The sequence below is a fragment of the Dreissena polymorpha genome, chromosome 5 (assembly GCF_020536995.1).
Source record: "Dreissena polymorpha isolate Duluth1 chromosome 5, UMN_Dpol_1.0, whole genome shotgun sequence".
NCBI lineage: Eukaryota > Metazoa > Mollusca > Bivalvia > Myida > Dreissenidae > Dreissena > Dreissena polymorpha.
Genome location: NC_068359.1, coordinates 31,721,837 through 31,747,499, shown reverse-complemented (window position 1 = coordinate 31,747,499; position 25,663 = coordinate 31,721,837). Strand labels below are relative to the sequence as shown.

The window sequence follows — 25,663 nt, the reverse complement described above, 5'->3', positions numbered from 1 at the left end:
AAGTTCAATATAAATGTGGAAGGATATTAACTTAACATTGTCTTCATTGTAAGAACACATTAAATTAGTACTTTATAATATAAAAATGCTGTCAAACATACTTAAATAATTTTAATTCTGTTCATATAATCATATGTATAATGTTTCCCAATTTCATGGTTTATCGCGCTATTTTTCCCAATTTCATGGTTTATTGCGCTAAATTTCCCAATCCAAAAGGCACAGGCTGTAAGAATAAAAAGCAAAAAAAATCACTGAGCCTGCAAGTAACTCTCTGTCCGTTAAGGTTTTATGCTGATTACTGTTCATCAGTACCTTAGGGTTAGAAATGAAGCCTTTAAAACTTGAATCCAGTAAGAAAGGTCTTCAATTTGTTTTGATTTGCTAAGAGACTACATATGCGTAAAAATGCGTATCAAAATGTAAATGGTAGAAAAGGTTACTGCATGATACCTTTAAAGTAAATAATGTATTATTCATGATGTTTGAACATTAAAACACCAGTTAGTGAGCTGTTTTTATATATATTTAAGATAAAACTTTTGTGTAAGTTGTGCGTTGTTAATCAGTTTTTTGTCCCCTACTAGTTTCACCAGAGGGTACTTATGGTTTGCGCTCTGTGCGTCTGTCTGTCTGTGAGTCTGTCACACTTTCCTGGATCCTGCGATAACTAAAAGTTTTTCATATTTTTTCATGAAACGTGAAACATGGATAGATGGATATATGGACATTATGCACATCATTTCATTTTGTTTGTGCATCAAAAATTCTGGTTGCTATGGCAACAAAAATAAAATATATATATATATATTTAAAAAATCTGACAATGGTGGAGTCGGTAGGGGACATATATTGCTTGGCAATAGTCTTGTTTGTGAGTAGTAATGATCACTTGTCATTGTAGACACGAGAAGAGCGAAAGATGGAGGCTATAATGAAGGCGTTTGAGAAAATGGAGAAGCGTAATACGCGCAAGGCCAGTGTAGATCCGCAGAAATTTACTGAGAGCATTGACACAAAGTATAGCAAAATCAATGAGACCCAAAAAGAGAAGAGCAAGGAATGGAAGGAAGTGAAGAAAGGAATCAAAAAAGAGAAGGTACATTCATCAATATCTTGTCTTGCCTGATGTCTATACAGAACATTGATTGATTGCTAATGTTAGTAAGAGAAATATACACCTTTTTGCTTAATGAGATTTTATCTTTTGCGTGGATTCATCTTTGCACATCTGGTGTAAGATTCTTTTCAAATTCTTCTTTAAAAAACAAATAGGAATCATGTAAGTTTCCCATGATTCAGTGTCTTTCTTTTTTTTGTCAAATTTGGGGCAGAAAGCAAGCCCCGTTCCCTATCTCAATAAGTATATATTTGTCCCAAATGACAGCCTACAATTTCGAAATAAACAAAATGTATTTTTTAAATCCAACCTTTTAGAACATGTCCCTATCAAGCTGAATTAGTTGGATGTTATTGAATATAATATTAAAAACACTTAATTTTTCGTTTTCAAGCGTTTGTAAGCAAAAGAAGAAAAAAAAAGCCAACAGTGATATTTTTACAAATTTTCTCATCTGAGTCCTGGGACTCGATAACTTGCAAATCTTTGTGTCCCTGAATTGAAAGAATGAGTCCAAATAGTAAACGATATTATTACATCAATGCACCAATACCTCAATTTTAGTCAAAATGAAGCAATTTTTCTCAATCCAATGGGCGCCCATTTCCATGGTGGAAAAAACCTGACTGGTTCATGTTGTTTCTTGACTGTTCTGACAGGTTGAGAGTGGGTCTGACTCAGACTCTCTGACAAAAGACAGAAGGGAGATAAAGCAGGAGGAGGAGGTGGACAAGCATGCTTCTGTGAAGGTTGAGGACACCTCTCCAGAGAAGAAAGTCAAGATAGAAACAACGGATCATGGAGAGGCACTGAACAAGCCCGTGCTGAGAGACCGAACCCAATCAAAAGGGTCTGTTGAGAGTTTAAACTTATTATTATGCCCCCCTTCGAAGAAGAGGGGGTATATTGTTTTGCACATGTCGGTCGGTCCGTCAACCAGATGGTTTCTGGATGATAACTCAAGAACGCTTAGGCCTAGGATCATGAAACTTCGTAGGTACATTGATCATGACTGGCAGATGACCCCTATTGATTTTCAGGTCACTAGGTCAAAGGTCAAGGTCACAGTGATTCGAAATAGTAAAATGGTTTCCGGATGATAACTCAAGAATGCTTACGCCTAGGATCATGAAACTTCATAGGTACATTGATAATGACTGGCAGATGACCCCTATTGATTTTCAGGTCACTAGGTCAAAGGTCAAGGTCACAGTGACTCGAAATAGTAAAATGGTTTCTGGATGATAACTCAAGAATGCTTACGCCTAGGATCATGAAACTCCATAGGTACATTGATCATAACTGGCAGATGGCTCCTATTAATTTTCAGATCACTAGATCAAAGGTCAAGGTCACAGTGACTCAAAACAGTAAAATGGTTTCAGGATAATAACTCAAGAATGCTTACGCCTAGGATCATGAACCTTCATAGGTACATTGATAATGACAAAATAATTTTGTCAAAAGCCTATGGCTTATTGTAAAGCTCTCGAGTCCTTTTGTGGGTAGAACTAGTTCTTGATGTCGTTTATATAAAGATATTAAGGACTCCCGCAGTGGGGATCTAGGTTGTGACCTCCTTGTCTTAGACAGACTCCATCTCAAATACTCAGCAATGAACCTGAATGTCTGTTGGGAATTTAATCATTTACAAGTGTGTGTGTGTGTTTGTGTGTTGGGGTCTTTTATCGCTGTTAACCGTTTGAAAAATGCCTCTATCATTTTATTTGGTGAATTCACTGCACTGTCATTTGAGTAGTGACTGAGGATAATTGTTTACGCTAATTGCTTATTTCGATGATTATTTTTCATATTTAAAAATGTTGCCTTTTGTTTATTACAGGAAGAAAACCAAGAAAGGTGGCAGAAGGTGGGTTGTGTCTTATACTTCTAAGAGAAGGTAAATAGGCATGTAGCTGTTGGATTGCTGCATGCTGTGTGTTTGTGAGGTGCAGAATTGCACTGCCTAGTCAAACCTTCTATAATGTTTCTGAATTAATTAACAATGGACCTCATGAAGAAGGTTTAGTTCAGTAGCATTGAACACGGACGCCTTCATTTGTGTTTTAGTTTAATTTCATAGCATTAAAATCAGACACCTTCATTTGTGTTTTAGTTTCATTAGTGCTTACGTTGTCAATATCAATTTGCGTTTGCTTTTTTGTTGTTTATTTCCTTAATTCACATTCATTTTTTTTTGTACATGTCAAGTCACATGTTAGGAGTAATGTAATATATATGCCTTAAGTTCATATGCACTATATACATATTCTTATTAAGCATTAGATTGATATGTTAACATTTTTATACCCCCACAAACGAAGTTTAGGGGGGTATATAGGAGTGAACTTGTCGGTCGGTCAGTCTGTCTGTCGGTCCGTATTAAGTGTCCGCTCTCTAATTCAAGTAGTTTTCATCCGATCTTCACCAAACTTGGTCAGAAGTTGTATCTACATGATGTCTAGGCCAAGTTCGAACATGGGCCTTGTCGGGTCAAAAACTAGGTCACGGGGTCACTTAGTGCGTTTTAAACATTCAGCATGTTGTCCGCTCTCTAATTCAAGTAGTTTTCATCCGATCTTCACCAAATTTGGTCAGAAGTTGTATCTACATAATGTCTAGTCCAAGTTCGAACATGGGCCTTGCCGGGTCAAAAACTACGTCACGGGGTCACTTAGTGTGTTTTAAACATTCAGAATGTTGTCCGCTCTCTAATTCAAGTAGTTTTCATCCGATCTTCACCAAACTTGGTCAGAAGTTGTATCTAGATGATCTTAAGGCCAAGTTTGAACATGGGCCTTTCCGGGTCAAAAACTAGGTCACGGGGTCACTTAGTGCGTGTTTTAACATTCAGCATGGTGTCCTCTCTCTTATTCAAGTAGTTTTCATCCGATCTTCACCAAACTTGGTCAGAAGATTTATCTAGATGATCTGAAGGCCAAGTTCGAACATGGGCCATGCCAGATCAAAAACTAGGTCACAGGGTCACTTAGTACGTTTTACACATTGAGCATGGTGTCCGCTCTCTTTTTCAAGTAGTTTAAATCCGATCTTCACAACACTTGGTCAGAAGTTGTAACTAGATGATGTTTAGGTCAAGTTCGAACATGGGCCATGCCGGGTCAAAAACTAGGTCTCGGGGTCACTTAGTGTGTTTTAAACCTCACCATGTTGTCCTCTCTCTAATTCAAGTAGTTTTTATCCAATCTTCACCAAAATTTGTCAGAAGTTGTATCTTGATAATGCCTAGGGCAAGTTTGAATATGGGTCATGCCGGGTCAAAAACAAGGTCACTGGGTCACTTAGTGCGTTTTAAACATCACAATGTTGCCGCTCTCTAATTTAAGTAGTTTTCATCTAATCTTCACCAAACTTGGTCAGAAGTTGTATCTAGATGATGTGTAAGTCAAGTTTGAATATGGGTCATGCCGGGTCAAAAACTAGGTCACGGGGTATCTTAGTGCGTTTTAAACCTCACCATGTTGTCCGCTCTCTAATTCAAGTAGTTTTCATCCAATCCTCACAAAACTTGGTCACAAGTTTTATCTAAATGATCCCTAGGACAAGTTTGAACATGGGCCATTCCGGGCCTAAAACTAGGTCATGGGGTCACTTAGTGCGTTTTTTAACATTCAGCATGGTGTCCACTCTCTAATTCAAGTAGTTTACATCTGATCTTCACCAAACTCGGTCAGAAGTTGTATGGAGATGATCTTAAGGCCAAGTTAGAACATGGGCCTTTCTGGGTCAAAAACTAGGTCAATGGGTCACTTAGTGCGTTTTAAAAATTGAGCATGGTGTCCGCTGTTTTTTGTGAAGACGACATGCAAAATATTATGTGTCAATGCGGCATGTGGGGGTAATAGTCACGTCTGTGACAAAGCTCTAGTTTCCACAGTGTTATGTTTAAATAAAATATCAATTGAAACCATGTCAACCATGTGATAATGCATGTAGAAGATTTTTTCAATCAGATTAGCATTTTTATGCCCCCGAAGGTGGGAATATGGTGATCGCACTGTACCTCTGTCTGTCCGTCACTTTTTTGCGTTTAGGTTTCGAAAAATGCTGATAACTTCTATGCCGCTTCAGATGTAACCTTCATATTTGGTATGCATGTGTATATGGACAAGGCCTTTCCATACGCACACAAATTTGGACACCTTGACCTTGAACTTAGGGTCTGCGTTAAGGTTTTTGAAATCTGCGTTTAGGTTTCGAAAAAGCGTTTTTCGGGGCATATGTCTTCCGATGGAGACAGCTCTTGTTTAATTAAAAATTCATGAAGAAGATGTACATTGACATAATGCCATGCACTGCATATTCTGATTGTACCAACAGGCGCACACGTAACATGAGTGGAGCGGGCAGCTCCGACGTGCAGATGGAGTCCCAAGAGGAGAATAGCAACAGTGGCCTGCCCCTGGCTGCAGCCATCAGCTGCCCTCCCACCCCTGCGATCGCAGTGGACTTTGCTTCGGATGTGCCGCCCGCTTTCAGATTCCTCAAAACTAAACGGGTCAGTATCAGTGTTACCGTGTGTTTTTTTTCTCTGCTGCTGTTGTTTGGTATGTGTTGTGCATTACATTAATATCAGAGTAGAAATGTTCGATCAGCAGAAAACGCTTGGTTTATACTGATACGCTGAGGACAGATAAGTAAGTCTTATATGAACGTGCATACTTGGTATTTATTCTGTGAGAAACACTGTCGGCATGAATGTTTTTAAAGAACTTAATTTCCATATTATATCTGCAAACCTTATTAAATGCACTCTCAAAATTTTAGATTTATAACATTGTTTGCATTGACCACTGTTCCAAATTTTAAAAGTTACGGAAAAAGGTAGCAATCCCAATGGTAAGGTTAACTTAAGGCTTGCAAAGTCAGATTCATTCAAATTTTGCGATTTTGAATGCAGTTGTTTGTTTGATCAAATGTGGGGCAGAAATTTTACCCCATTCCCAATCCCAAAAGTATGCATTTTTCCCAAATGACTGGCTGCTGGAATGAAGGTAAAAAAAAAGAAGAATTCTCAACTTTTCTCAAATCAAATCTTTAAATCTCTAGATCTCCTTATCCAGCTGTCTTAGTTAAACCTACCTTGAAACAATATTAGAAACAGGTTTAAACTTTTAAAGTATTTGTTAGCAAAAAAACAACAAAACTAATTTCCCAATTTGAGTAAAAACCATTAAATATTTCCCCATTTCAAGGGCCCTAGCCCCATTCCCAAAATGTTTTGCCTTTTACAGCATCTTATGAACGAATGGCTGAGTGAGAAGAGCATTGAAGGGCGAGCGGCCGTAAGTCGCGCTGAACCCCTTGAGGTCGCGGTAGATGACAGCATGTTTGTCACCTGCCTGCCCAGCCCGCGCAACTCCATGGACAGGCTGCGCAGGAACAGTCAGAGCTCCGGAGTACGCGAACGCTCCGTGTCCCTGAATCAGGAGACCAGCGCAGGCTCAGCCAAGAAGGTAAGTCTTGTAATTTGGTAAAATAAAAATACACATTAACCAATTTAATTAATCAATACAGACATCGCTAATTGCCTGAGAATCTTTTTTAATTAAAACAAAAGTTTTGTCTTAATAACTTTGTTTTAACCAATTGTGTTAGCTGATTGCATAGGAAGCCATAGGATAATTGTAATGCTCTTATGTTTGTTTCCTTCGTCAAACCAGTATTTGAGGTCATTGAGGGAAATTACTTAATTAATTATTGTTACAAAGATATTATTAAATAACAGTAAACGTAAGTTTTTTTAACAAGTTGTTTGTGTAGTATTGTACTGTTATTAATTTTGCAAACATTTAAACTATGTTTTACAATATTTGATATTTGTAGTCTCATTGTCATGTACTACATATTTTCAGCGTTGGTTACGTCAGGCGATGGGTGAAGGGACAGAGTCCACCTCGGGCTCCCCACTGCCGGGCTCTGGCTGTCAGAGCCCCAACCCTCACGCCATGCCCAGCCCCGGGGGCTCACCTCCCATAGGTAGGTCACATGTGACCCTCGGTCTGGTAAAGTGAGGCTTAACACATGTACGTACAGTGTAGTCCCAGGTTAATCAGGGACGACGCTTTCTGCTTTCATGGTATTTTTCATTTAAAGGAAGTATCTTCTTTGAGATAGTCCAGGTTAGGTGGAAAGTGTAGTCCCTCATGAGCCTGTACTGACTGCGCAGGCTAATCTTGGTTAATACTTTATGCTCATTCATTGACCCCAGTTTCCAAGAGCAAGGCTCATACACATCTGGTACCTAGAATCAGCTATTATGTTCATTTTGATTGGCTGTTAACTCTACCTGCTGATACTACCTAGAATCAGCTATTATGTTCATTTTGATTGGCTGTTAACTCTACCTGGTACCTAGAATCAGCTATTATGTTCATTTTGATTGGCTGTTTACTCTACCTGGTACCTAGAATCAGCTATTATGTTCATTTTGATTGGCTGTTAACTCTACCTGGTACCTAGAATCAGCTATTATGTTCATTTTGATTGGCTGTTGACTCTACCTGGTACCTAGAATCAGCTATTATGTTCATTTTGATTGGCTGTTAACTCTACCTGGTACCTAGAATCAGCTATTATGTTCATTTTGCTTGGCTGTTGACTCTACCTGGTACCTAGAATCAGCTATTATGTTCATTTTGATTGGCTGTTAACTCTACCTGGTACCTAGAATCAGCTATTATGTTCATTTTGATTGGCTGTTAACTCTACCTGCTGATACTTCTTCTTAAGAATATTTTTTGTGTTTAGTGCTGATTTTGTTGTGCAAAATTATTAGTTAAATTATTGTATAGACTTTCAAATGAGGGAACAAAGGCAAGAACCATTCTCACCCAAAAGGTTGAACATTGTTTTCTGTTGTGTTGAATTTTCTTCTTCTAAGCGAAAACATATGAAGTAGATGTATGGATTACAAGGATTCTGGCCGTTGTTTAATTAAATTATCAACTGCTTCCAGATTTTGTGACGCCCCTGAAGAAACGTCGACTAGCGAGAGAATCAATGACTGTCGAGTGTGGGTACGGCGACCTATCAGCACCCACTCCAAGCGTAGGTCCCGCTCAGACATCCAGCTACTTCGCAGGCCTGTCTGAGTCATTTGAGAATATCAAGAATAGTAATGGGCTCCATATGGTGTTTTCTCCACTTACAACTGTTGAGGATGTGGCAGGTGTTACAGAGGGGGTATGTGTTTATTTTTAACAGTGTGTTAAGCTTAATGTTTGCATTTAAAATCATTAGTTTTTGTCTATTCATCATGTTTTGAAACGTCTGTATCGTTATCAACAGTATTGATGTTACATTTTACTGTCAATATTGATAGTATATTCAAGATTTGTTTATTTTGAGTAAAATTCCTTCACTTTGTTGTTTTTATGCCCCCTTTCGAAGAAAAGGGGGTATATAGTTTTAGCACTGTCCGTCAGTCTGTCAGTCTTAGTTTTCATCCGATCTATACCAAACTTGGCCAGAAGTTGTATCTAGACAATATCTAGGTCAAGTTCGAATATAGGTCATGCCGGGTTAAAAACTAGGTCACGGGGTCACTTAGTGCATTTCAAGGATTTAGCATGGTGTCCGCTCTCTAATTGGAGTAGTTTTCATCTGATCTTTACCAAACTTGGTCAGAAGTTGTATCAAGATAATATCTAGGTCAAGTTCGAATATGGGTCATGCCGGGTCAAAAACTAGGTCACGGGGTCACTTAGTGCATTTCAAGGATTTAGCATGGTGTCCGCTCTCTAGTTTATGTGGCTTTTTGATTTATTTTGATATTCTAAGACATTTTTATGCCCCTAAAGGAGGGCATATAGTGATATAGTCATATAGGGCATATAGTCCGTCACACTTTGCGTTTAGATTTCGAAAAATGCTCATAACTTCTATGTCCCTAAAGATAGCAATTTCATATTTGGCGTGCATGTGTATATGGACAAGGCCTTTCCATACGCGCACAAATTTTTACCTCTGTGACCTTGACCTTGAACTTAAGGTCCGCGTTAAGGTTTTGAAATCTGCGTTTAGGTTTCGAAAAAAGCTCATAACTTCTGCCAAGTGTTTATAGGGGGCATAAGTCATCCTATGGTGACAGCTCTTGTTTTGTGCTACATGTTAATGTTTCTTAAGCTTTTTTTGGCTTTATTTATATCATTATCGACATTATTTGTATATTATGATCTACTTTCACTTTTTCCTATACTTGTGGAATAACAATCATCAATATTGCATACAATAATTCTCTGTATAGCCGAACTTCATCTCATTGTGTATATGTATTTATGATATGATTTATTTTGCCAAAAGCATGTATTGCCGATTATGCGAAAAATAAACCATCATAAACCATTTAATTTTCAGTTTAAGGCAGAATCAACAAATGTCTCTGAAGTGCCAGTCGCTAGTGACCATACAGACATGGAGATATCCCCCAGATTCAGGGCGCCACAGTATGATGGGTCGGTGGTAAGCTCCAATGAATGTGACAGAATTGGCAATGGAACAGATTCTGAGATAAATACATTTCGCGGTACCACTGACGAGTCGATCTCAAATATGGACAATAATGTCTCGTCAGAGTGTGCTGTCTATGAGGCGATGGGGAGTTGGAATGTCGCTGAACAAACGGAAAACTGTGATCAAAATTTCATTAAAAGTGCTAGTAGGTCAAGTAGGTCGGAGCCAGACAGTAGTGACTGTGCTCTAGTGGATAAAGAGGAACGCGTGTCGGCTGCAGAGCTGGAATGTGACAGCGGCTCACAGGAAGTGCATGCCTCCGCGCAGGCTGGTCAACGTGGCAACGAGGTGGACTCGGCAGTGGTCAATTGCGAGCCGGTCAGTGAACAAGTGGACAGCACAGAGTGTGGAGAAGAAGCCATGGATACTAATGCAGTCAGTAGCCCTGTGACTCTGTCAGAGAATAACCAGTGTGATAGTTGCAATAGCGAGACAACAGACTCTGTATTGATATCAAAGGACCTTTCTCCGCATGGGCCATCAAGCGTTTTTAGTGATAAAGTGTGCACATCATCAAACATTTCATCATCGCCATCATTTGTAGACTCTGTGAGTAATGAAGAGTCTAGTACCGTTCAAATTGTGTCACATGTTGACTCGAGTACAGACAAAGGTAATTTTGTGTCCGCATCAAATGCGCTGGATGTTTCGGGTTCAAATATTGCCGATGACTCAGCCAACACTTACAATACTTCCCCACGTGTTTCACTTTCGCTGGATTTTAACAGTGTATTATCTGACAATGAAGTGTCCAATAGCCATTGTGAAGAGAGGAGACTGTCAATAACCAGCCATTCTCTCTCGTCCAGAAATGTCTCAGACCCTTTCGTGGTGTCGTCCTACGGTAACATTGACATCAACCCGGGTCCCAATCGTCACCTGAAGTTCTTGAATGAGAACAGCTACAGCGCTGATATGACTGTTGATTCCACCACTCAGTATGTCTCTCACATGTCTGCGGCCTCAGTGAACTATGACTCGGACTCGATGGATGTAACTTCAGCCACTGAACCAGGCTACCAGCTCTGTGGAGATGACAGTCGCAGGACGAGTGATGACTCGTTGTCAAGTTGTCCTGAATCCAGTTTTTGTGCTGAATCTCAGTTGCCCAAAGAAAAGAAAAAGGTTTATTTGTGTTTTTATATTGTTGTTGGCCTGTCTGTCTGTCATTGTATGTGTGTGTCTGTCTGTCATTGTATGTGTGTGTCTGTCTGTCATTGTATGTGTGTCTGTCTGTCATTGTATGTGTGTGTCTGTCCCAAAACTTGAACCTTGCAATATTGAAAATAGCAACTTGATATTTGGCATGCATGTGTCTCATTGAGCTGCACATTTTGAGTGGTGAAATGTCAAGGTCATCCTTCAAGGTCAAAGGTAAAATATATGGCTTCAAAGCGCAGTAGGGAGAATTGTGTTTCACAAACACATTTCTTGTTTTTGTTTAACACACATGTGGAGTTTAACCAATGTCTTTTTGTTAGTATTTTGGATTGACTCTCGGAGTTCATTTATATTGGTTTTTCATGGAAGATTTATTTTTACTTCAAGGCGTGTTTTGTTCCAACCACGAAATCAACTAGTTCTAGTGTCCCACAAATAATAAAGTTTTTCACAACATCTGTTTAATGTTTAATCTTTGAGTGGTGAGCTTATGGTATATTTGTATCCTCAGGAATTGAAATTTCGTCCAGTATTAAATGTATATACAAATTTATTATGATATTCGCTCCAGGAAAACTGGGCTTAATGCATGTGCGTAAATTGGTTATCCCAGATTGTCCTGTGCAGTTTGCACGGCTTATAAGGGACATCACTTTCGGCCTTAACTGGATTTGCTCTTAAAAGAGACTCTTTAAATAAAAACACATTAAAGCAGAACGTGTTGTCCCTGATAAGCCTGTGTGGGATGCACAGGCTAATGTTTGACAACACCATACGCACATTTATTAAGCCCAGGTCCCAGAACGAGGCTCATTTGTATAGAAATTGTAATTCACGTCCAGTATTTAATTTCTTGTGAAATGTGACTGTTTGCAGGTGAGCATCCAGGAGTATCTGCAGCGAAAGAAAGAGAAGACGAGCACCAGCTCCTCTAGCCCTTCGGCCTCCCAGGATCCCTCGGTATCCATGACAACGAGCAACAGGTCCGCCAGCGTGTCCAGTACCAGCAGCACATCCCCCCTGAAACTGTCCACACCAATATCACGGGAGAAGTTGGACAGAAAGCTGCCACCTCTGCCATCTCTTCCATCTCTACCAATGTTTGAGAAAACTGATAGGAAAGAATTTAAAAGTATGTTGTTGTTGTTTTTTTTTGTTTTTTTCTTTCAGATATTAAATAAATTAGCATGACAGTGTTTGCATGAATTTCATTATCAAAACAGTTGCTAGAAAGGTTTAAATATGTGCCTTGCTCTTGGAAACGGGGGTTTAATGCATATGCGGAAGTGTTCTCTCAGATTAGCCTGTGTAGTCAGCACAGGCTATTCAGGGACAACACTTTCCGCCAAGACTGGATTTTTGCTAAGAAGAGACTTATAAAAACAACAACATAAAAGAGAAAACGGCACAGGCTTATCTGTGAAGACACTTCACTCACATGCATTTAGTCTCGTTTTCCCAGGGCAAGGCTCGTACATTATTGTTGTAATTGATGTCAACATTGCAGTAAGCGTTACCATAGCCATACACTGTCCAGTGTTTTTTCTCCCCATTTTGGGAATGGGGCCAGGTCCCTTTGGATTGGGAAAATTTGCGATGTATTGACTAAAATTGGGAAATCTGTGTTCTTGTTTTGCTAAAAAATGCTTCAAAAGTGTGTTCAGTATTATATTTACTAAGGTTGAACTTATATATGGATTGGAGATGAACAAAATACTGAGATCTAAAAAAAACAACCTTCCATTGGGAATTTTTAACTCCCACTTGGGAAAAAAATATATACATGATTCATTGGGAATGGGGCCGATTACCGGACCCGATTCTGATATAAAAAACAAAAACACTGCTATCTAAACTTCCATCTGCAGGTTCCTCGGATCTCTTGTCCCCTATTTTCAATCGTAAAGACAAGCAAGAGGAAGCTCGCAAGCACGTCAGTCTAGCCGAGAGGTTGCGATCAGAGTTTGGACTGGACGATAGCGCGGACATAGAAGCAGACATTGACTCCAATATCGGTTTGTTTTTTCTACATATTAGTCATTCAAGGGTGTGAATTATCTCATTTCAGCTGATATCCGTCTTGCAATGCCTAAATTGCTTAATTAACAAATAGTTCTTAACTTTGCTTGATCTAGGCTAAAGAGAAGGTTTCATAATCCCAAGAAAGGGGTTAGGGCGTTTTAACTAATGTTTATAGAATTATTGGATGATTAATAGTTATTTAAAAAAAAAAGATCTTTGGAATACAACTGTGACCTTGTGTGACCTGAAAACATGATCCACGAATATGCACTAAGCCCTGTTTTCACACAGAGTGCAGCTCATTTAATAATTGTATTTTATTTGTGCTGTGCAGACACTAGTGTGAAAGCTGCTGGTATTCTGGACGGAGATGCCCCTCCCCCACCTCCACCACCTCCCCCTAACTCCAGTCTGAGGACTGGAGCTGGGATCCAGTCTGCAGGGCGCCAGTTGAGGTTTCAGAATGGGCCCACATCCCACGCGATGGCATTTGCGACACAAGGGAACCGATCCACCGCTGATCTGCTGATGTCCAATCTGGGCTCGGCCAGCGCTCCTCAGATGGTCCCACCACCCAGCCCTGCGGTGAAACCTTTGAACAATCTTGGGGCTAGCAAGAGTCCCATTCAGGGCTCACTGAGCACTTTGCTGTCAAGTGTGAAAACCCCACAGCAGATACAAAACGATCTCAGCGTTCAGCTTGCAGCAATTAAAGGTTAGTTACATAGAGTTTAAACCTATTAATTTTAGCTAGTGTGGATCCCAAGCTTAATGCTTATTGAAATGCTCTTAAGTCAGTTTCAAGGGTAGAACCAGCAATTGGTGTCTTTGGGAGATCTAAAGAATTTTCCCACATTGGGAATTGAACCGGTGACCTTCTGGTCGATAGGCGGATACCATATTAATTATGCCATGGCAACCTAGTTACTTTATGGCCATTACACATTTTTGCTTATTACAGTACAAATGTTACTTTTAATGATCATTACAAATTGTTGCTAATTACATTAGTGAGTTTGAACAAGTTTTGAAAAAATTATAAATCAATAAAATAAGAAGTGTTTTTTCACTAGAGCAAAACCTGCCATTCTTGTTTTAACCCTTTACCACTTAGATACATATTTTTACGCATGTATAGTCCCTTAGAAAGTTACATTAAATTTAATTAAAGACCTTTCTTACTGGATTCAAGTTTTAAAGGCTTCATTTCCAACCCTTAAATACTGATGAGCAGCAAACAGCATAAAATGTGAACAGACTGAGAGTTACTCGCAGGCTGTTCTGGTCTTATGCTGTTTGCACGTAGCTATTTTCACTTTGCTTCTTAGTGGTAAAGGGTTAAATATGTTTAATTTTACATTTCCAGCACAACTGAACAAAGTACAGCAGCAGGCCAGTCTACCTTCGGCTACCAATATGTCAGCTGCACCCATGGACCAGCTGCCGACCAACCCAGTGAATGGCATGGCATCGTCTATGGGCATGGCCTCCCAGGTATTTGAATACGGTCATCAGTCGAACACCAACTTCCAGAGGCAGAACTCATACCTTGGGGGTTCTAGTGGTCTGGCGGCCTCTACAGCGCCAAATGGAAATAGTTACCAGGGTAACGGCAAGTCACCATCACTGGGGGGCACTTGGATAGCACAGGGTCCTGGTGGTCATGGTTTTGCAGAGGCGGCTGCTTTACCGCAGAACGGTTCTGGTAATTATAGTACTTTACAAGATAAGTCACCGGTCTGGAACCATAGACGTTCAAGTGCTGGTGGCAAACATCCGGCCTCTGATAGAAAGCCCTTTGGCAAACAAATATCACATAAATACTGAAAGGACAAACTATTGAAGGACTACTACATATGTTCCTTACAAGATAAGTCATCTCGAACCATAGATGGTCAAGTGCTGGTGGCAAACATCCAGCATCTGATAGAAAGCCCTTTGGCAAACAAATATCACATAAATACTGAAAAGGACTTACTATTGATGGGCTATTACATATGTTCGAAAATGTGTTATGAAGGCATGTGTAAAGTAGAAGTGTGTTCACCATTAGAGACATTTTTGTTTGCCTGCTTAGTGACATTTCTACATCACTAAAGACAGAGTGTGTATGGTGTACATTATATTAAAGTCAAAGGCAGCATTGTTTGTTACGGATTTTGTTACTTGTGTTGCAAGATTTATTTTAAGGTGTAAATAACTCATTTGCTGAAATAATCCATGTTGAAATACTATGTGAACACATTGGTGATGTAAATGTGACCACTGTATATACATGTACCTGTTATTTTTATTTCAAAAGGCATTACTTATATTTGCCATATCTTCATCTACGTGTATACAGATGAGATGTATAGTGTATAGTGAAAATACTTGTATTTTGTTAATAGCAGAACTATTGACTTTGTATCCAAACACTAAGATTTGAACTTAACTAAAATAACAAGCACTGTGTGATGATGTAGATATGTTTGTGTGTTGTAAAGACAATGCGCCCCATTGGTGCAGAAAGGTACCATGGTATTGAAATTAAAAGGCACATGGAACCCTTTTGCACCAATGCGGCGACATTTAACTACTTGTTTGTTGCATATTTCAAGGGATCAGCAGTTTAAAATTTACTGCTTGTGGCTGCCTTTGCAGCTGCATTGATATGTTATTGATTGAAACATGTTGTTGTTGTGTCATCTGCGGTATGTCTATCTGTTTGTGAGTGTACGTACCAAATGTATATAAAATGTGTCATTATTTATTGTCATTTTGCCATCTTTTCTGTCACTTACCCCAATTTCTGGTGCAATATACAGTTAAAGGTAGAATGCTGATGTACATGAATTTCAATTTCGAAAGTAATAAGAGGTTTAAATATGTACACCCTTGTTAACTTCAATAAACAAATGTACATGTTTGAGAAATTGAAGTCAGTTCTGTTAATAAATATTGTAGATTTGTTTATTTGGTTAGGGTAAACAATTTTTAGCACACTGCCTTTAATTTGTCACAAACATGCCAACATGGGAGCCGGGTCTTTGGAAAATGGGTATTATGCCATATTAGGCCAGCGTAGCTCCAGACAAGCCTGCGCATTGGTGCAGTCTGGTAATGAGCTATCCTTTCAACTAGAAAGTGGTGCAAGGTTGAACAGTCTCATAAGTTGACATTATTATCCCTCTTGCAAAGGCAAATCTGGAGCTATATTGTGCAAATATGTCATAAGGCCCATTTTCGGACAAAGCTTCTCGTGTCATATTTGGAATGTATTGCATTAGACTTGGTGCACTGTTCTGAACTATCACATTTCTGTCTTTACTTTTGTACATGGTGTACATATGTAAATAGAAGCTTTTTACGGAGATGTCTATTTTTGTAAGTGTACAGTGGTGTTTTTGTCATGTGTCATAGCGATAATTTTACTTGTATAGGGCTGCTATCTTATAGAGTTATTTAACAACCTGCAGGAATGCACATAAGGAATCTCTTTGTATAACTGTAGCACAACAAATGAAAATATTTGACTGAAATAACGCAAATAAAGGCAGACTATGTCTTCTTGAATAAACAAATGTAAAATATATTTATTTTTTATTTTTTAATCGTTTTGAAATTTATTTATTGCAAAGAATAAACTATGCGATGAACATGTGATTTTTTCTCATATACAAAATTGTGATTTGTATTGGTTAAAGGTCTGCATACTTACTTCTGTCAAAATGGAAGCTTACAAAAAATATATTGCTGTAATCCACAAATTGCTTTTGGAGAATTCCAGTTTCTTAAAAGTTGTATATTAATTTCTTTTTTATTGTCTGAATAATAGTTTTAGTTCAAATGTGCTCAAATGTTATGATGGTTTAATATGTGTTGTTAGTTATACATCAACCTGTTTTCTGCCTAAGAATCAGAGGTTTACATCCAGTCAAAATCTGCCTTAAGATCCAGAACATAACAAAACTGACGATTAAAAATCATGAACAATTTTTCAAAATCGCAAATATTCCGCATTGTTAACTTAAAGTTGAAATAAAATGTGCTATTTGATGTGTTTGTATTTTCATGTTTGTGTACTCGTCTGTTGCTTTGTTATATATTTGGTTGGAAAACCACCCAAGCTACTGTAAGCCTAATGCCAGAATAACGCATTGATACCAGTGAAATTATCGACTTGAGATCATGTAATACTTCACGAGGCCAAAACAATTGATTAAATGTTCCTCGCCATTTCCACACCAAAAATACGTTGAATGGACTAAAAATATTTTCTTCTGCCTGCATGGTCCCTTTTTCCCCTCATCCGATTTTTGAAAAAGCAGAGCTATTTTTTTCTATTCATATTTTTAAAGCCAAAGCCATTTTATGAAAAAAAATATAAAAAATTTGAAACAGTAGTACAAAATGGCAGCATACAATAAGCTACATGCTTTTGGCAGAAATGTTTAATATGTACTCAATGACTTGTAGAATATTGCACCTTGCACTCCCCTTTACTTCTATCAAACATTTAAATAAAAATATTTTTTATTGCAGTTTCACGCTTCAAAGTTTTGGGACTAAAGTCAGTGGAAGAAGCGATCGATTTGTTGCGCCTCAATATGAAAAATAAAAAGAATTAATGTAACCTTTACAGAAACAGTTTTTCTAAATAGAAGAATACATAAAATGTGTATTTTCTTTAAAAAAAAAAAATCTGATTCAAGTAGCTTGGCTGGTTGTTCACCTATGTTAAGGTATATATACTTTGGGTACATAATTATATACCCTAATGTTGACATGGTTAGTAAATGCGAAATGACAATTCTAGTTGATTGTTTATTGCTCCTTCCTCACCCTATGAGTCGCGTTCTGAGACAACCGAGCTTAATGCATGTGCGTAAAGTATCATCCCAGATTAGCCTGTGCAGTCCGCACAGGCTAATCAGGGAGGGACCACACTTTCCTTTCCGCTTAAATTGGATTTTCGCTAAGAAAAGACTTCATTTAAACGAAAAATGTCATAAAAGCGGAAAGTGTCGTCCCTGATTAGCCTATGCAATCACTTGGGACGACACTGTACGCACATGCATTATGCCAAGTTTTCTCAGAACACTACTCATATGAATAACCAGTGTTCTCCGGAAGCACCACATCCTGCAATTTCACCGGTTACATTCAATCTAGAGGCCTGCTACTTTTCCCCAAAAAAATCAATTGAAATTGTGCACCCGTTTTATTGCTTAGTTGCCGGCTACTTGGAAAGTATAACTGGCTTCTAAAAAATTTTATGGAGAACACTGATAAACATATGAAATACCTGGAAGTATAATAATGAGAACAGCTACATGTTTAGTATTTAGTTGGTGTTTCTTTCACTGGTGAAAGATGGCTTGTTATGATCACAGCCTGTATTATCTGGGTGCAGGATCAACGGGGTTCACAGGTGGCTTACACACAGACTGGACAGAATGAAAACACACTGTTAAGAACTTTATTTTTGAAAATATCTAAAGTTTTTTGAATATGTTTGCAACAATCTTTAGTGCATTAAAGACAGTTTTTGTTGCAGTTTGTGCCAATATCTTAAGATTTAAGGATACATTATTGAATATGCCTGATATCTGTGCCAAAATTTCACGTTGCGTGCTTCATAATCGTGTATTTGTATATGAACTGTGTATCAAATTTTTGGACAAGAACACAGGCTTATTGTCCCCTACCGGTTTCACTGGAGGGGACTTATGGTTTGCACTCTGTGTGTCTGTCTGTCAGTCCGTCACTCTTTTCTGGATCCTGCGATAACATTTAAAAGTTCTCCATATTTTTGAATGAAACTTGAAACATGGATAGATGACAATATGGACATTATGCACGTCTTTTCATTTTGTTCCTACATCAAAAATTCTGGTTGCTATGGCAACAACAAAAAATTCTGACAATGGTTGAGTCGGTAGGGGATATATATTGCTTGGCAATAGTCTTTTTAAATAAAGTAATTCTGATGTGTTTCACATTGCCATAAGCCGCTTAAAAAACTGTCTTTTATGCACTAGTTGAAATTCTTCAGAAAAAAAGTTTTAAAAATTTATTTGAGAAAAAAAAGCACCACTTACTGGTTTGTTTACATCCATTTGTGAACCCCATAAAGTCACGTGATACCACTGGCAGTGCCAAAACTTTTTAAGTGTTAACTGTGACCTTTACCTTGAAGTTACTGACATGATTGTTGCAATCATTGCTTTGATATTATAATTATTTATACCAATTAATTTTCAAATCCAATCGTACTCACACTAACCTATTGAGCATGAATGAACATGTACTTTTATTAGGGCCATATCAGGAATATGCACAAAGTAATAGTTTCCTCAGCAGTGACCTTTACTTTTAATGCCAACAACCTGGTATTTGCATAAAGTCAAAACAAATATGCTATGTCTTACAATATGATATCATATTGTCTTGATATGCTGTTCATACGCCATAATTTATTATGCCCCCCCTTCGGAGAAGAGGGGGTATATTGCTTTGCTCATGTCGGTCGGTCTGTCGGTCGGTCTGTCCACCAGGTGGTTGTCAGACGATAACTCAAGAACGCTTGGGCCTAGGATCATGAAACTTCATAGGTACATTGATCATGACTCGCAGATGACCCCTATTGATTTTGAGGTCACTAGGTCAAAGGTCAAGGTCACAGTGACCCGAAATAGTAAAATGGTTTTTGAATGATAACTCAAGAACGCATACGTCTAGGATCATGAAACTTCATGGGTAGATTGATCATGACTCACAGATGACCCCTATTGATTTTGAGGTCACTAGGTCAAAGGTCAAGGTCACGGTGACCCGAAATAGTAAAATGGTTTCTGGATGATAACTCGAGAATGCATAAGCCTAGGATCATGAAACTTCATGGGTAGATTGATCAAGACTCGCAGATGACCCCTATTGATTTTGAGGTCACTAGGTCAAAGGTCAAGGTCACGGTGACCCGAAATAGTAAAATGGTTTTCAGATGATAACTCAAGAACGCATATGCCTAGGATCATGAAACTTCACAGGTAGATTGATCATGACTGGCAGATGACCCCTATTGATTTTGAGGTCACAAGGTCAAAGGTCAAGGTGACCCGAAATAGTAAAATGATTTTCAGATGATAACTCAAGAACGCTTTTGCCTAGGATCATGACACTTCATAGGTACATTGATCGTGACTCACAGATGACCCCTTTCGATTTTCAGGTCACTAGATCAAAGGTCAAGGTCACAGTGACAAAAAACGTATTCACACAATGGCTGCCACTACAACGGACAGCCCATATGGGGGGCATGCATGTTTTACAAACAGCCCTTGTTTTGAATTCCCATGATGCAAAACAAAGTCATGGGCTTGATACCAACAAGCTCACGAAGCCAGCAACATGGTTTTTGAAAGCGATATTTTGTTCTGTTATAATAATCATTTGTGCCAATTTATTTTGAAATCCCATTATGGACAACAAAGATATGAGCCTGAATCGAAATGACACACAGACAGACAGAGGTAACACTAAATGCCTTTCCACCATCGTCCTGGCAGGGGAAAGGGGTCTTTTCACAGATTTTGGCATGTATTGAAGTGTGTCATTAAATGCTATATATTAATATATGTAAACAATATATGTAAACATTGAATCTAAAAAGCTCCAGTAAAAACCAAGACTACAATTATAGACAGAAACAAGATGTGTTTATGAAACACTGTCCCCCCCCCCCCCAATATCTTTGACCTTGAAGGATGACCATGACCTTTCACCACTCAAAATGTGCAGCTCCATGAGATACACATGCATGCCAAATATCAAGTTGCTATCTAATTATTCTTCAATATTGCAAAAGTTATGGCCAATGTTAAAGTTTAACGCAAACAAAGCAACAAACCAACACACATGGCAAAAACAATGTCCCCCAGTATAGACAAGAGGACATAAAAAAAGGAACCCTCAACTGCGCTCGAACCACTGACCCTTGGAGTAAAAGTCTATCGCGTAGATCGCTCGGCCATCCGTGCTCATGCAACGAGTGATTTATTTTATACTTTATATAAGCAATTTGTATTTCACAGAAAAACTTTCCATGATTGTTACATTATTATAAAATTATACAAATATCTCAAGCTTTAAAAAGATTTTAATTGGCTGTAAGATGCAAGTACATAAAATATAACAAAATATTCTATGACATGGAAGACTCATATATTCATGTAAGATATGGTTCAAATGTTGGAAGATAACATTTTGGCAAGAACAAATCAATTACATATATTACGCAATCTTTATAAACTGCATCCTTATGCAGAATGTTTTTTTAACAAGTACATGTTTTTTTTTGCAGAATAATTGACAGAATATATCCCTTTCCCCCATACAAAACAAAGTGAAAAAGACTTTGGAACCAGCATAAAACTAGAACAGCCTGAGAGTAACTCGCAGTCTGTTCAGGTTATATGCTGTTTGCTGCTCATCAGTAACTTAGGTTTGGAAATGAAGCCTTTTAAACTTAAAGTGATATTATAGGCATCTTACAGTTTATAGGTGTCTATCGCAACCGTAGTTTATTTTTTGGTGTTTTCACTTCATATAAACTTATATTTGTTAATGCAGCATCAACATACTAAAACAATATCCCGGAAAGAGAAAAATAATGTATTTTCGTTTTGATAACTGACGACAGAAATGATTCGATTTACTATGTGAATTTAAATTTCGTTTTAGTGCAGATTCGTTCATACGACACAAAGACACTATTTTGTTTTACGGATCATTTCGGCTGAGAGGACTATCCAGTCATGTAAAATATCCAACATTATATATATTTTTTATAAACAACTGGTAGCAATATGTTTGCAGATAATTGGCCAGTAACCACATTTTAACTTACTCTTTTGACCTGTTAATTCTTTTAAGCTCAATTCAACAGTAAAAAATGACCATAATATCACTCAAGTATTCTGAGGCTTCGTTGTAGAATTGTAAGGGAAATAAAGAAATATTCAAATAATTTACATATATAAGCATACAAGCTGACCAATTTTAGTAAAAAATAAAGCAATTAAAATGAATGCGAATCTTTTTTTTAAATCCATACAAGATGGTTTTGATGTACAACAGTTTTATTTTTTTAAATCAGCCATATAAAGATAGAAAAATGTGATATAATTAAAAGTATTTACTTATAATGCAGGTCTTGAAATAAGATTCGCAACAAGTTGGGTTTGTTCTTACTAAACTAAAAGTTTAATTCTTTGACCTCGTACATATTTTCTTATCATTTGTTGTTGCTTAGGAAAAACATTTTTTTATGAATGCATAAACTTTCTTTAGTGTTTTATTCGAAATTCATATACTAAACTAATAGTAATTCAATATGACAGCAAAAGTCTTTTAAAAATGAATATGTTTGAGAATATGTAAATAGAATATATGGCAAAGCAATGGCAGAGACACGAATTTTCTTACACACAATAAACTTGCACCATTACATAAATTGCATTTTAAAACACATGTCAGTACATTTAAAATAAAAAACAACAACATGTTATTCATTAAACAATAATTTATCACAGTCAGATTATAGTACCGGTTGTAATTTTTTTTGTCCATCCAATATAAAGACAACATACAGAAACAAATCAAGTATTTGGAATGTAAATGCTTTAAAGGGACCTTTTCACGTTTCGGTAAATTGACAAAATTGAAAAAAAATCAGATTTGCAAACTTTCGTTGTTGTTATGATATTTGCCAGGAGACAGCAATACTGAACATTTACCATCCATTATATGCATCTTTTCATGATTTAAAGCCTGAAAATTATTAAGCATTTAAAACACAAAATGATTGGATAATTTGAAGAGTTCTGTTGTTATATTTTGTGACACTACAAGCATTGCGTATATAAAGTATAAAATGTTTACATTTATCAATTTAAAGCATTTAATGACAAACTTCAAAACATGCCAAAATCTGTGAAAAGGTCCCTTTAACAATAATTTCATATTATTTGATCAAGCGCATTTGTTCTTATTACTGGTACATAATTATATCAATTGCAACATTAGTCTCGACAGAAATGCCAATATTTTACAATGGTATGAAACAGCACTTATGACAAATTGTAATAAAGTTGTAGCTATAGTAAAAAAATTGTGGTTTCTTTGAGAACAAGAATTTTTGCAACAAAAAATATGTTAGAATTACAAACTTTTCCCGACCAAAAATTGATAACCAAACAAGAGATGTGTTTGTCAGAAACACAATGCCCCCTACTGCGCCGCATTGAAATAGAATTTCTATTTATCATTTGGCAGGTATAGAAATCATCTCCCTTTAAAGGTTATTACTTCCCTTGGATTTTGTCCAATCCAACCGGGGGGTGTAGGGGGGGGGGTCTCACGGTCAATTATGACCATGTCAGACATCACTGACAACCAAGGCCTGTGGTTTAAAAGAGATCATAGTCAGAGTTGATCATGTATCTATGGACATAAGACCACAGGTATGTAATTAACATCAAAGAAATTGTAATTATATCATTTAAAAAAAACTTTGAAAAATCAATCATTTGGGTTATAAATAATCAAAATAATAAATCTGTACAGTAACTGTGAAAAGAACTTCAATTCTTGGTAAGGAAATATATGAGATTTATAATTATATAAATTACTTCCCTTGAAAATAATTGTCTGTAACAAATCTCTTTTTTTAGTAGCAAATAATTAAAAGCCACTACCGTGACTGTAGATTCCCCACTCAAAATGTGCAGCTCCATGAGATACACATGCATGCCAAATATATAAAGTGGCTATGTTCAATATTTAAAATTTTTCTCCCTTTTTAAAGCTTATTACTTCCCTTAAATCTGTATTTTTTACCGTAGACCGATAAGGATGACCTTGACCGTGACCTTTTACCACAATGTGTTTGTCAGAAACACAATGCCGCCTACTGCGCCGCTTTGATTTATTTAACAAAAATATATACGTGGGCAGGTCAGATAACTATGTCCATTTAAAGCTTATTACTTCCCTTGACTTTGTTTTTTCGACCCTAGACATTGAAGGATGATGTTCACCTTGAAGTTTTACCACTCAAAATGTGCAGCTCCATGAGATACACATGCATGCCAAATATCAAGGAGCTATCTTCAATATTTAAAAAGTTATGGCCAATGTGAAAGTTTTTTTTCGGACGGATGGACAGACTGACATACTGACTGACGGACAGTTCAACTGCTATATGCCACCCTACAGGGGGCATAAAAATACTTTCTCTTAAAATTACCAAAACAAATATAGGAAAACTGACATCTATAATTTCTGCCACGTTGAAAACTGTGTATTCAAACCTTTTGACACACCTGTAGTTTTAATAAGAATAATGGACACTTGGCTAGAAATAAAAAACATGCTTATAATTACCGGTAAATGAGCCTATGCCTGCTTTATCATAAAAGACTTAACACAATAACCAAAACAAGCCACAGCACCAAACAACATACACTAGAATAAATAAATTTCAATAAAATAAAAACTGTACAAAAAAAATAAATACAAGTCATTTTCAGTTCAGATCGCTAAATCAAAATGATGTTGAAAAACACACACTGAAATATTAATCAGAGAACAAGTCTTCATCATCATCATTGATGGACACGGGCACCAAATCTTTCGCTTGTCGTTTGTACAATCCGCAGTACCATGTAAATGTGTATTTGCTGCAGCAGACTTTGATATCAGACCACAACTCAGGAACTTCTCGCAGAAGCATTGGAATGATACACAGTATAGTACACACTGTCTGAAATGTTAAAACAAGTCAAACTACTAAAATGCTTAACAAAAAGTAGTACACCAGAACTCTTCATAATAAAATGTTCTAAAAAAATACACTCAGTTTCATACCTAGGATGGATAATAGTAGACACAGAAATAATCTTCACTCTTTCCTGATATATTTTGCCTTCATTGTATTTTTCGAAGTTTTCTTCCATAAACTGATAACATTTTCTTCATGTCACTTAACAAAATAATTGTATATGCATTTATATTTTAATTTAACAAAGAAAAATGCGTAAATGTTAACTTACTCTAAATGCTTAGTACGCTCACAATATCATATTTAGCACGTAACTTACCATGATTATAAATAGGTAAAATACAGACGGCCATTGCAGTTTCTCCTGAAGTAGTGGAACAAGTATCTGAAAAACACATATGACCATGAGATGTCAGACTACACTTGGACAATAGTATGATGTTTAGTAGAATACAATAAAATGTTTCTATATGGTTACTGGATATTACAAACAAGAGAAACAGAGTACAAATACAAGTGGGACGCACTCTGGGAAAACAGGGCTTAATAAATGTTCGTGAAGTATCATCGAAGATGAGCCTGTGCAGTCTGCACATGCATTAAGCCTCATTTTCCCAGAGCACAGCTCATTTTGAATAATGACTCTGAAGCTTATTTCTGCACTTCCAGAACACCACAAATTCCATGACAGTCCACAAAACTACCTCTAACTAATGCATTTATTGACAGATGTAGAGTAGCTTGTTGTAGGTAAAAACTTCCAGTTTTGTATATAAATTAAAAAGCAAGGTAAGAGCAGCGGAATATTTGACCTTCATTACAAGAATCCAATCCATGAAACTGCAAGCAATCTGGGGTGAAAAACTTGTTTAGGATTTGCACTTTTTAATTACAAGAATTTTGTGACAGACATAACAGCAGTCCCATAACAGGTTTATGTTGTCAGTGTAAGAACAGAATGTCCAAAAGTTTCATCAAGCTTGCTTTAATTCTATTAAGTA

The 25,663-nt window shown here is 37.3% G+C and overlaps 2 protein-coding genes across 6 annotated transcripts in view; one reads left to right on the top strand and one right to left on the bottom strand.

Annotated features, from left to right (window-relative positions):
- Window positions 1–17,630, top strand: part of LOC127881756 (serine-rich adhesin for platelets-like) — a 59,026-nt gene extending 41,396 nt beyond the window's left edge. For 2 of the 3 annotated variants that reach the window (XM_052429850.1, XM_052429851.1), the window contains exons 16-27: window positions 905–1,099; window positions 1,780–1,970; window positions 2,964–3,020; window positions 5,462–5,639; window positions 6,376–6,597; window positions 6,997–7,120; window positions 8,100–8,326; window positions 9,500–10,780; window positions 11,693–11,948; window positions 12,685–12,831; window positions 13,173–13,553; window positions 14,205–17,630. In XM_052429850.1, the coding sequence (XP_052285810.1) occupies window positions 905–1,099; window positions 1,780–1,970; window positions 2,964–3,020; window positions 5,462–5,639; window positions 6,376–6,597; window positions 6,997–7,120; window positions 8,100–8,326; window positions 9,500–10,780; window positions 11,693–11,948; window positions 12,685–12,831; window positions 13,173–13,553; window positions 14,205–14,665 (3,720 nt within the window). In that variant the 3' untranslated portion in view covers window positions 14,666–17,630. The remainder of the gene's footprint in view (window positions 1–904; window positions 1,100–1,779; window positions 1,971–2,963; window positions 3,021–5,461; window positions 5,640–6,375; window positions 6,598–6,996; window positions 7,121–8,099; window positions 8,327–9,499; window positions 10,781–11,692; window positions 11,949–12,684; window positions 12,832–13,172; window positions 13,554–14,204) is intronic. The other variant, XM_052429853.1, reaches the window with a different exon arrangement.
- A 3,330-nt stretch (window positions 17,631–20,960) lies between these two features.
- LOC127880629 (sugar phosphate exchanger 3-like) overlaps window positions 20,961–25,663 on the bottom strand; it is a 251,664-nt gene continuing 246,961 nt past the window's right edge. For 2 of the 3 annotated variants that reach the window (XM_052427950.1, XM_052427949.1), the window contains exons 15-16: window positions 24,982–25,047; window positions 20,961–24,644 (exon numbers count right to left, since the gene is read on the bottom strand). In XM_052427950.1, the coding sequence (XP_052283910.1) occupies window positions 24,459–24,644; window positions 24,982–25,047 (252 nt within the window). In that variant the 3' untranslated portion in view covers window positions 20,961–24,458. The remainder of the gene's footprint in view (window positions 24,645–24,981; window positions 25,048–25,663) is intronic. The other variant, XM_052427952.1, reaches the window with a different exon arrangement.